A 12,803-nucleotide genomic window follows, 5' to 3' on the forward strand; every position below is an offset into this window, starting at 1 on the left:
CTCCACACAGCGCTGTGGTGTGAGGATTGTTGTGGGGTTTTCTTTGTGTCCCTCCTCAGGTCTTATTGTCCTGGCTGCCATCACTCCCGAGTCATCCTTGGACTCTGGCCACGAAACAAACTCCTCAGAGCTGACTGATGTCTCGGAGATGGTCTCTGCTATGAAGCAGCATCAGAATGCAGCCTACTTCCTCACCCAACACATCAACAAAGAAAACCTCCTGGCCAGGAAGGACTTGCCTTTCCGAATCCAGAGCTGTGCTGCGCAGGCTGTTCTCACCTCACCCTACCCCCTGAGCCGCCAGGACCCGAGCCCTTCACTGAAGCCAGCCTTCTCTACCCAAGGTCCCAGCCTTCCCAACTGCAAGAGCAAGCAGGAGCAGCAGCACGGGGAGCAGAGCTGCACCTCGGCTGCCCAGCCGGGGCAGACCCCCCAGCTTAGTGAGCAGAGCAAGGGGGCTTCAGTGCCGAGCTCTGAGTGCAAAGGTGCAGGTCACACAAAAGCTGCCTTTGAGGTATCTCTGCATGCCACAGCAGCCCCAAGCAGGGAGCGGGCACAGGATCTACAAGAGAAGATGCCCAAAGAGGTGCAGCCGAGCTCCAAGCTCCTCCTGGATCAGAAAAGCAGTGTAACTTCAGCCATCGTTTCAGCTGCTCTGCAGCAGGTGGCAAATGCAAAAGCCTCAGCTCCCCAAGTGGTATCAGCCTTAAAAGAACAGAACATGAATGGTACCAGCAGCTGTGCATCAGCCAGCAGCAAGCCTTTGACGCTTAAAGGAGGTCCACAAACTGCAGAGACATTATGCAACTGTCAGCAGCAGCAGCAGCAGCAGCAGCAGCAAGTCTCTCTGCAGCAGCACTGTGAAGTTTCTCCAAGTCCTAAGGAAGCTCCTGGCAGTCAGGCTGAAACTTTCCACCTCGCCTCAGCAGGTGAGGAAATGATGTCCAGTAAGACTTTTGCCTCTAAAAGCTACCAGCAAAAAGTGAGTAGAGATGCTCCAGGAAAAGCTGCAAGTGGAGAGACAGGTCAGAAGGCAGGTGGGGAAGCCATAAGCCTCGTCTTGCAAAAACACACAGCTCCTTCAAACCAAGGACAGAAAATACAGCAGGAAAGCTCAGCCAAAATCTTAAAAGCTGAGAGCAGCAATGTGCACTCTCCATCACCTGGTAGCACTTTCAGAAGCACCAGTGAGGAAGCCAAAGGGCCAATCCAGCTGATGCCCCGATCCGAGAGCCTGCAGATTAGCACTGTGCCTTCCAAAAAAGTAGAAAAAGTCCTGGAGGTAACCCAACAAGACGCTGATGTCCCAGCTAAACCCAAAGCCCCAAAAGCTCCCTTCAGGCTTAGGAACCTGTTCTCTGCAACATTTCCCACCCGGCTGAAGAAGGAGACGGACGAGCGGCAGGCCCAGCTGCAGAAGGTGAAGCAGTATGAGCTGGAATTCCTTGAAGAGCTGCTCAAGCCAAAGAGCAAAGGTGACCTCCCGCCACAGGAGTATCTGCACCCACCTGCCCCTGGGCGCTGCAGCTGCCAGCTGAGGAGCAGTCCTGTGCAAAAAGTCCCAGGGATGTCCAGGGAACAAAGGCGGAGCTGTGACTGCAAGCGGATTTGCAGGGGAATGAGGCCACCCCCCAACCAGCTGGTGATACCAGAACTGGAGAGGCGAGGCAGGGATAAAGATGCAGATGACCAGAAGCAGGTAGAAGCCATTAGGCTGACCAGCTTGAGCAGCCCTTCCAAGGGCAAACGGATCCGATCCACAAGTTTAGAGTCCAGAGACAACCGGTCAGATGCAGAGAACGACATGTCCTGTTTGACAACGTGCACCTCCCGAGGGGAGTGCATGGGTGCACCCCACTACAGGAAGCTCTTGCGTCGCTACAGTGTTAGTGAACTAGACAAGACTGATAGGACATCCTTGTCCTCTGATGTCTACCAGAGCATCTACACAACCAAGCAGAAAGGCCCCCAGAAAGAGCCTGAGCCCAGCATCCTCTGTCCTGTTCTGAAGAGCAAAATCCAGGAAGCCTCTGGAGTGGCTGACCCCTCCTATGTCCAGATAGCACAGGACAAAAAGAACCAGAAGGGTTCAGCAGTGTTCTCTGTCCAGGAGGAGATGTACCCAAGTCCTGCTGAGCTGCGGGATGAAGACATGGAGGATGAGAAGTGCTGCTCCATCCGGTACTGCTTCTACTACAGAAAATGCGATGTAGCAGATGATGGGAGCGAGAAGGATGAGCTGTCCTATTCTATCCCCATGCAGATACTCCCAGGAATGAAGCTGGACAATCAGATGGTCCCAGTCATGAGCAGGACTCTTCAGGTCCTAGATGCAACAGCCTGCAGCAGTCCCAATGAGAGCCAGACCCAGGAAATAGATTTAAGGACCTCCAGTTTTGAGGGGAGCCTGGCAAAGATCAACACCCTTCGAGGCCATGCCTACAGCTTTCCCAATGGGTTTCTGCAGGTGCAGCTGGACACCAACGAGCTCCTGACCATCCTGAGGCAGTGTGTGCTGAGTCCTGAGGTCCGGGACTGCAAACCCTACATCTCCCAGCTGGCTGAATACAAGCAGGAGCTGGCCCTCAAGTTCAAGGAGTTCCGGGCGTCCTGCCGCCGCGTGGCCGCTGTCGACAAGAGTCCCACCCACATGCTCTCCGCCATCACGAGCAGCTTCCAGGTGCTAAGCAGCCTCATCGAGACCTTTGTGAGGCTGGTGTACATCGTGCGCTCGGAGTCCCAGCGCCAAGAGCTGCTGACGAAGGTGGAGGAGGTGGTGAGAAACTACACCTTCCTCCTGAAGGCTGCCGAGGAGTCCACGGCCAGAACGCTGAGCCACCAGCAGACTGTGGAGCAGCTCGCCCGCCAGTCAGCCACGGTCGCCACGGTCATGAGCACTCTCACACGCTCCCTAAAGACGTTGATCAATAAGTAAAGCCAGCTGTGAAGACCAACAAGGCAGTGTGTGCCAGGCCATGCTCTCAAATCTCACAGGTCTGGTGAGGATGCTATGTCTGCAGGCCCACATTTACCGGGGTTTGCCATAGCCAAGACACTCTTTGATCTCTGCAGATTGGATGGTTGTGTTGGTGATGGGTTTGAAGGGTGAATTCATGCCCTGTCACAAGCTGTGCAATCATCTGGCCCAGGGGCTCAAGCAGCTTCTCTGCTTGTTCTCCCACACTGGCTTGTCGGTGACAGTACCTGGGAGGTACAGGCACCCCATCTCCACACCAGTTTGGTTCCATGGGGTTCTGGGCCTCGCTCGTGCAGGCCTTTGTCACAGTTTGTGGTGGGCCAGTGAGCTATCTCCTGGCTTCACTTGGGCAGTCTGGAACCAAACCAGTGTCTTGCCACGTAAATAACTCTTCTGCCTCCAGGATCTTCCTGGCCCACAAACACAACGTAATTAGCAGCAGAAGGGATCTCTGGGTGCAAGCCCCTGCTGCTGTGCTAGGGCTTGGGAAGTAGTCCCAGCAGGGGCAGGTTGCCATAATGCTGGGACAGAGCTAGGGCACCCTGCTGGGCTCTGCTCTCACAGCTTAGGCCCCAGTGCTCAAAGGCAAGGGCTTAATGCCTGCAAGTGGGGACAATCCAGAGACCTACAGGACTGTCAGTCCGGCCTCGGTGCCGAGAAGGTCATGGAGCAGATGGTCTTGGGTGCCATCACATGGCACATACAGGGGATCAGGGCCAGCCAGCACAGGGAAAGGCAGGGGCTGCTTGAGCAGCCTGGCCTCTTTCTATGACAGGGTGACTCTGTGGGTGAAGGAAAGGCTGTGGATGTTGTCTGCCTAGATTTTAGTAAAAAATCCAACACTGTGTTCTTCACTGTGTTCTTCAGCATTCTCCTGGAGAAACTGGATGGATGGATGGATGGATGGATGGATGGATGGATGGATGGACGGATGGATGATGGATGGATGGATGGATGGATGGATGGATGGATGGATGGATGATGGATGGATGGATGGATGGATGGATGGATGGATGGACGGATGATGGATGGATGGATGGATGGATGGATGGATGGATGGATGGATGGATGGGCCCTAGAGAGTGGTGGGGAATGGAGCTAAATCCAGCTGGGGCCATCACCAGTGGTGTTCCCCAGGGCTCAGTGCTGTGGCCTGTCCTGCTTAGTAACTTTTGAGGACACCCTCAGTCAGACTAGAGATGACACTAGTTTGGGTGGGAATGTTGTGCTGAGGGCAAGAAGGCTCTGCAGAGGGATCTGCACAGGCTGGGTCCATGGGCTGAGGCCAATTGTGTGAAGGTCAGCCAGGTCCTGCCCTGGCTCACAACAACCCCCTGCAGCTCCAGGCTGGGGCAGAGGGGCTGGAAAGTGCCTGGTGGGAAAGGCCCTGGGGGTGCTGGCCATCATCAGCTCAACAGGAGCCAGGCGTGCTAGGTGGGCAAGAGGTCAATGGCACCTGGCCCGTCCCAGCCATGGTGTGGCCAGCAGGACCAGGACAGTGACTGTCCCCTGGCTGGGCACTGGTGAGGCCACTCCTCAAATCCTGTGTCCAGCTCTGCACCCCTCATGACAAGAAAGACACTGAGGGGCTGGAGCATGTCCAGAGAAGGGAACGGAGCTGGGGAAGGGTCTGAACACAAGTCTGATGAGAAGAAGTTGAGGGATCTGGAAAGGGGCTCAGCCTGGAGAAAAGAAGGCTCAGGGGGGAACTTGTGGCTCTGCACAGCTCCTGCCAGGAGGGAGCAGCCAGGTGGGGATCGGTCTCTTCCCCCAGGTAGCAAGTGACAAGATGAGGGAAAAGGGCTTCATGTTGTGCCAGGGGAAGTTTAGATTGGATGTAAGAAAAATGTCTTCACTGATGGTGGTCAGGTTTTGGAACAGGCTGCCTAGGGAAGTGGTGGAGTCACCATCCCTGGAAGTGTTTAAAAGACCTTTAGTTGTGGCATTTGGAGACATGGTTTAGTGATGCGCTTGGCAGTGCTTGGGGAATGGTTGGACTCAATAATATTAGAAGTCTTTTCCAACCAAAACAATTCTGTGTTCCTCTTCTGGATGGCTGAATCCATGCTAGAGACCCTACAAGGAACCCAGATTGACTGATCTTTGATCACTGCAAGCCAGAAGGTGAGCCAACAGCTGAGGGGAGACCACTCTCACACCATTCTCCAGAGGTTAGGCTCATGCCCCCAAGGCTCAGCCCAGACCCTCTCCTATTTCTTTTCACTGTGACCATCAGAGAGGAGCCCCGGATCAGCTTTGACCATGGGCCAGGCAGGGGCTGTCCTCTTTGCCAGGGTGTTGGGGTTCTTTTTCTGTCTTCAACAGGCTGACTGCCATAGGAAGCATTATTTAGTTCTCTGAGGTGATTATTTACTTGGAGTTGGGGTTTTTTGATTGTTTTGGGGTTTTTGTTTTCACTCCTAGGTGGATAGTAAAATGATTCCTGGTTGTGTTCCTTCCCACCCCAAAGTTCCCCTCCTCCTCCTCCCAGTCTAGTAATAGACATAATCAATGAGACAGCCTTAACTGGTGTTTCACTGCAGCCACCTACCCACCAAAACAGAGCAAGGAGTGAAATGCAAGGTCACACATTGCATTGCCCTCACCCTGCCACCCACTGCAGCTCATGTCCCCCTGGGATCCTGGTGCCCATGCCCATCACAGCCCCTCCGGCTGGGCAGGGTCTCAGCCCTGGGCAGGGTCTCAGCCCTGGGCAGGAGGTCACAGCCCTGGGCAGGGTCACAGCCCTGGGCAGGGTCACAGCCCTGGGCAGGAGGTCACAGCCCTGGGCAGGGTCACAGCCCTGGGCAGGAGGTCACAGCCCTGGGCAGGGTCACAGCCCTCGGCAGGGTCACAGCCCTGGGCAGGGTCACAGCCCTGGGCAGGGTCACAGCCCTCGGCAGGGTCACAGCCCTGGGCAGGAGGTCACAGCCCTGGGCAGGGTCACAGCCCTGGGCAGGGTCACACCCTGGCCTCTCGGGGGTGAGGGCAGCTGTCCAACCCAGCCAGCTCGCCCCAGCCCTTGGGGATGATCAGGGATCTCCGTGCCAGCAGTCGCTTCCCATCTCTATTGTTTTTGATAGATATGCACATTCAAAATGTCTCGTTCTTCCATAGGAGCTATGGAAATGCACAAATGTGCTTTTAACATGTGCATCCTTGGAGTGCAATAACCTCCCCTGGCCCGTGGCTGTCCCGGACTGGGGCCGTGGCTGTCAGCAAGGCACAGAGGATCCTGCAGTGGGGACAGCCTCCTGATTCAAGAAGCATGTAGCAAATATCCAGTGGAAGAGCCAGTTGGGACTTCAGTCCGTGGTGGGCAAGGCCTGTTACAGTGCTGAAGGCTGACAGGGAGACGTGTTTTCCTTTTCCCTGGGAATTACCTAGTATGAAACTCTGAGTTTCTTCAAAGCTCCCCATTATGCCTACATCATTCCTCCATAAATCTCTCAGTCTAATACAGAGGATAATTTTTTTTATTGTCTGTATATAGTATATATAAATAAAAAAATATGTTATATCTATACACAAATTTATGTCTTGTTTTACAAACAAGAAAGATTAAATATATTAATCTTAATATCCAAACTAGCATTTGTGTCTTTTTTTAATAATTCTGTGGAAATGTGGCTATTCTTAGATGTACAAGACACTATTTGTAAGCAAAACCTCCTATTTTTGTTGCTATAGAAATGCAGGTATCACAGGTTTGAAATGAACTGTTTGAGTTGCCAAGGTCATTTTGTTTTGCTAATGGCTGCTCTGGTTTAATTCCCCCCAGAAGGGCAAGGCAGCAGCAGTCACCCTGCCTGATCCCTTTCAGGTGAGCCAAGGGGCACCCACTGACCAGCTCCAGTCTGTGTTTTCACCCAAGCCTTTCCTGGCTCTTCTGCCTGGGAAGAGGTGACAGCGTGGACCTGCCATCAGTGCCTGATGGCTTTGCTGCCCTCTGGGACTGCTCTGGTGTGTCTGCAGGAGAAAACACAGCAAAACAGAATGCCAGACCTGGGGAGAATTCTGAGCCAAGCAAACAATTTCCTAGCTACAGATGATAACCAATGTACACATTTTTTGCCTGGCACCATGAACTGCTCTCTGTTTATCAGGGAGGAAGGCATTGATGTGTGTTCCCTCTATACACTCCAAAGCCTCCAGGAATTATAAAAGCCAAGCCTAATAAGGATCCAACACAAAAACAACCCTTATAGGAACTGGGTCATTCTCTATACGGGGGTTGAACATGTTGTCTAAAGCAAAGGCGGCAGCACTTGAGACTCACACAATTTCTCTGTGCCCCCAGGCTCGTTATTTTAATCTGCATCACACCATTTCCCATGCTGAACTAACGATGGCACTGAATGAGACAGAACCCACCTATTTATAAAGCTGGATATGGATCAAAACCATGGAAAAGCCAAGAGGTTTTCTAACAACCCCAGAGCCTGAAAATGTTATTGACAGCAGGCAGTTTAATCAGCAATTTCAGACTCGGTGCTTAGTACCATCTAGAGGGCAAGAAGCACACCATCAGAAAGGTGTTATTTGTACAGGGATATTATCCAGCAGCAGCCAGATGTCCCTCTGTCAGCAGAGGAGCTGGACTGGTACCTACCCAGGAGGATGACATTGCTGTACTCTGGTCCCCGCACTTGTTGGGGATTTGTAAATACTCTCTCCAGGTAAAACGTTCTTGTTAATGGTTCTGAATCACAGCTATTGCCAAAAAATGCATCTCAGTAACAGCACAGAATTAAAAGTGGTTTTTTTTCCGGCAAATCTAGCTCCCATTTCACTGCCCATCTAGTTTATCTCCCTGCAGACTGGCTAGTTCTCATTTAGCACCAATAGTTCTTCACCTCAAGGCCAGTGTGCCCCAGGAAGTCAAAGCAAGTTAAAATATTGTGTGATAAACCAATTTTTCTACATCCCCTCCCACCACAGCAATTTGCCTGAGAGTGGCAGATTGCGTTTGCTGCCCTTCTGCACCTTCTCAGAGCAAAGCCAGCAGTACCTGCCCCTCTCACATTGCCTTCCCCCTGAGTGTTCTCTGTAGCCTCATGGTGCAGATTTCCTCCAGGACCTTCCCAGCTCCGGGGCTCAGCCACAGCATACCCTCCCGGCCATCTGATGTCCCTGTAACCCCACAGTCTGCTCCCTCCCTTAATCTCCCCTAATCTGTGTCTGCTCTCAAGGAGTTCTTACCAAGGCTCTATCAGTGACCATGGACAGAAAAGTAACAAAATTTGGGCCACTGCTGGTCCCTCTAATGCTCAGAAGACGAACAGAACACCTGGTGTGCTGGTTTTGGTTGGGGTAGTTAGTTTTCCTCACAGCAGCTGGGTTTGGTTCTGTGCTGGAAACAGGGCTGATAGCCCAGGGATGTCTGAGTTATCCCTGAGCAGGGACTGCACACAGCCAGGGCCTGTCCTGCTCCTCACCCTCACCAGGGAGGAGCTGGGGGGACACAGGCAGGACAGCTGATCCCAGCTGACCCCAGGGGCACCCCACACCTTGTGGCATCACCCTCGGCACACACAGCTGGGGGAGAAGGAGGAAGGGGTGACATCCTGAGTTTGTCCTCCCAGGTCACTGGTACAGAGATGGAGCCCTGCCTCCCTGGAACTCCTGCCTGCCAAGGGAGGCAGTGCATCAATTCCCTGTTTAGCTTTGCTTGCTTGTGCAGATTTTGCTTTATCTGTTCAGCCATGTGGTGCTGCTTTGGCAGCTGAGGTTAAACCTCACTACCTGGCTGTCAGGGGTTAAAGGGTCAAAGGCAGAGGCTGGAAAACCAGCAGGCCTCAAGCAGCAGTCCCAAGATAGGTTTTGTGTCTCTGTGAACTTTGCTGGTCATTGCCAGCTGGAGACTATAACTGGGCACCATGACTGAGAGCACTTTGAACTCTAATCCCCATGGTGGAGCAGTCACATTCTCCCGTCAGGATTTCCATCCCCTCCAAGGTCTTGGCAGCACTACACAGGACTTGCAGGAGCCCCAGATACAACAGCAGAGTAAGCTCAATAGCTGGGACCCACTGCTGCTTTCATCGTGCCCAGGAGAGCTGACAGTCAAATGGAAGTGAGCAATGTCCAAATTTTATCCTCATTTAAAGCACAGTGTCTGGATTCCTGTGTGAAATATCCTAACAAATTCCTCACGTGGGCAGTCACAGTGGGGCTGGGCAGGACACCTATGGCTTTCTGTGCACATGGGAGAAGTCTGCCAGGGAGCACAGTCATCTCAGCCTATTTACAGCACCCAAACATGCCTAATATACACCAAAACAGTCTGCACACTTGATAGGAAATTTTTCCAGAGGTTTTTCTGTCATGTTATGTAATTCCATGTCAGGGCATGAGCAGACACCTCATCCCACTGCAGCTGCTGCAAAGCCTCCCAGGCCAGCTGAGACAGTGCCCCTGGCTGTCACCTGTCCCCCACACACAGAACGGATGGAGCAGGGTTTCTGCAGCTGGAATATTAAAGTTATTAAAAGGCAAACACACCATGCCCAAAGTGGCAGAAATTCCAGTGCTGCCCCTCTAAGGTTTGCTGCCAGTGCCAAGAGCTGGTGAGAAGATGAAAGGGCTGGGGACATGCTCGAGGTCAGGACATTTTAAATGCTTTACTAAATCCCACTTTCGAAAAGCATCTTGGAAATACTCCTAAATCTAACCTCTTCCTAAAATCCTAAATCTACACCTCTTCCTAAGGCAAGATGGCTCATTCCTCATATTTTACCTGGGCTCCTTAGGAAGGCACAATAAAAACGCTGAGTGGAAAGATCAGGAACACAAAGGGAACTAGTCAGGATCCTTTAAAAACGATCTCCAAGTCTGTATTGGTTCCAGTGAAGACTTGACAATACCATTTATTTCCCAGAATTTTAGCTTTTTCCCGATAAAAGGTGAGCTTTTCCTTGCTGGGTGTGGTCCAGCAATGTCCTGTGTAACTCTGGGAATATTTACAGTGCTAAGGGTGAGCACCATTCCTAAACTTTCTCCACCAGCCTCTCCTCTCCTTCTGCTCTCATGTCAGTCTACCACCCCTTTTTGGCATCAGCTTTTTAACCTCTACTTTTCAGCCTTCCAACCTTTTTGGTATTTTTTTAATCTCAGCCTCTACTTTTCTATCCATCCTCCCACTCCTTCTCTACTTTACTTTTTTTTGAGGTCCAGCTCCTACTTTCAGCCGCCGAGGCAAAAGGGCAGAGGCCGGTGTTATTTCCATCAAGTGCCACTCATTAACAGAACCGGCTGTGAGGCACTGAAGTCACAAGGCAACAAAAAGAAATAACAACCCTCAGCCACAGACTTTTTTGTATGAAAATGTGCTCTTGATTAACTGCTGGTGGTAATTGAGTGGCAATTGTATGCAGGAAAGTGCCAGGAGGGGGACAAAGGCTCTTGTCTTGATTGGCATTGCCATCAAATTTGATGCTGTTAATGTGCTGCTTGAAACTTCCTGGGAAATTCATTCTCAGCTTATGACACACAGAGGTATTTCTGATTAATTGCACCTCCTTATAATCAGGTAAGTAAAATAGTTGGACGGTAATTTAATTCGCAATTTACAGAACTTGATGGAACAGAGCACCTCAGGCCATAAGCTTGTCCTTTCTGCTTGCCCAGGCCAGCTTGTGCTTGTCCGTACTGTAAAGCACAGGAAAACCAAATAAAATCCTTTTGATTGAAAGGAAATAATTCAATTTGTTGTATTTTGCTTTCAGAATGAGGCTTACCAGCTGCAACGAGGTGCTTTAATTCTGAATAAGAGCATCCACACAAGAGATGAGACACTCCAAAACACTTTCATGATCTCTGATCATTTCCCTGAGCATCCTTTGAATATCCTGACAGAAATCCTGACTCCCAAGCCAGTGCGAATTTGGTTTTCAATGGATGCAACCACACAATCTCTCCTTTCATCCCAAGAACCAGATAAACCTCTCACTCTTCAAAGCTGCTTCTCCTTGTCCCTGCATGGCAAAGCACACTGCTCGTAGACAAGCTGTGGCTGAGGAACCTCCTGAGCGAGTTTTTGCTTTGTTTAACTTAGACTTTGGTGCCTTAAGAGCTTCTCCTTAAGCAAATCTCTGAGGTTATCCTGTTCCAAGAGCTCAGTGAGCTGTTAGTGGAGGTGGACTTTTGTCCTCAGGAACAAAGCCTGACTAATCTACAAAGGCACGGTGGAGGCTGAAATACTGAGGGAAGCAGGTGGGTGTGAAAACACACCTGGCCGCCAGCTCAGAAAGGGAAAAAAAGTATTTTACACATAACAGGTTGCTAGTTCCTGGGTTTAGGATTAAGGATTTAATTCCCTTTTTTTTGGGTCAGATTTTTCACTCCTCCAAATTCCATCTCTGTGATGCCAGGAGGAACATGACAGGAAAGCTTCTTCTAAAGTCCTGCAGAGGGAAGCCCAGGCAGGGCTCATCAGTGAGAGGCATAATTTGGGTGTTTAAATATACCCCCTGCTGCCTTCGGCCTCAGAGTCCCAGTGCCTGGTCCACAAATAAACGTAGATGTTTCTGTTTTCTGTTCCTGGGATGTTGGAGCACAGAAAACTCTCATTCTGTATTCAATTAAATGGAATTTAAAACGAGAGTGGAGCAAATACTTCAAAACCAAGGCGTGCCCCAGATCAAAGGCCTGGAGTCAGCAGTGAATGGCTGCAGTGCTGTGGGTCTGGGGCAAAAATGTGTCTGCTGGAAATTTGGGAGGTATCTTCAATTCCCATCACTTGAACCATGAGGTAGCCACTCTCCAGTGAAATTTTCTTCACTGCTAAGATTAATTTTGTTTGTTAAGATGAGTAATGATTAGCAACAAATTAGAAGCAAAGGGCTATGTTCTTCCTTCCCCATTCCCTGGATTTGTTGTCTGTCACAGCATCTCAAAATTCCTACAGCTACACCAGAAAATAATCAAAATTACCAATATTAATATTCCACTTCCATCAATGCCAAGCATGGGAATTGATTATCTACTTTATGCAGATGAATTCCAAATTTAATGACACTGTACAAAGTGTTATAGAAAACCTCCTCCAAGCATGGTATTGTAGTCAGTAATTTATGGGTCTTTGGGGGGGATAGTGGCAGCAGCACTTGGGGCCAGGAGAGTTTTAAGAAAATAAAGAAAACATGTCCAGACCCACACCCCCTTTTGACTGTGAATGATTTCTTCTAGTTGAATTCTCAAGGACTTGAAGCAAATCAAATTCACTGCAGAAGTTTATTGTCTCTCAGAAATTCAGGTAATATGATTAGGAATTACAAAATTGAATGAAAATTCTGAAAAAGCTGTCTGTGGCTTTTTTTTCTTTTTCCTTAATATTTACATAAATGTGTCAATCTTCCTCCTTCACTTTCTGGGAAAAATAACAAGCACGGGCAGGGAGCGCAGAGTCACTGGCTTGGTGTCATCATTGCCCTGGACTTGCTTGTTGTTGTATGTCTGATAGAAACACAGAAATGTGAGTAATTATCAATTCCTGCACTTTCTGTGACGAACCACAGGGCTTTTTTATTTTGAGGGGATTTATAATATATAAAAACTAAACTGTGAGTGTCATTTCCTTCAAAGCAGTGAAAGGTAATTTGAGATAATTAAGGCTTAGAAAAAGGACATTAACAACCAGAGACTGGATCAGAAATTTAGAAATTTAGAACCACTATAAAAATCACATTAGCGGAATTCTTGGGGGTGTCCTGTGCAGGGCCATGAGTCAGGAGTTTGTGATTCCCTCACAACCCAGGATATTCTATGATTACATTATTTCCAGGTTTAAAGATTAAAAACCCTTAAGCACAATGTTTCATTTCGC

General features: G+C 49.9%; 1 protein-coding gene across 3 annotated transcripts in view; it reads left to right on the forward strand.

The window, feature by feature from the left end:
• Nucleotides 1-6,565, forward strand: part of FRMPD3 (FERM and PDZ domain containing 3) — a 66,772-nt gene extending 60,207 nt beyond the window's left edge. For all 3 annotated transcript variants that reach the window (XM_031504829.2, XM_077786594.1, XM_021534482.3), the window contains exons 15-16: nt 60-2,994; nt 6,095-6,565. In XM_031504829.2, the coding sequence (XP_031360689.2) occupies nt 60-2,935 (2,876 nt within the window). In that variant the 3' untranslated portion in view covers nt 2,936-2,994; nt 6,095-6,565. The remainder of the gene's footprint in view (nt 1-59; nt 2,995-6,094) is intronic.
• Nucleotides 6,566-12,803: the final 6,238 nt, after the last annotated feature.

Source organism: Lonchura striata, chromosome 14, assembly GCF_046129695.1.
Source record: "Lonchura striata isolate bLonStr1 chromosome 14, bLonStr1.mat, whole genome shotgun sequence".
In the NCBI taxonomy this organism is placed as follows: Eukaryota; Metazoa; Chordata; class Aves; order Passeriformes; family Estrildidae; genus Lonchura; species Lonchura striata.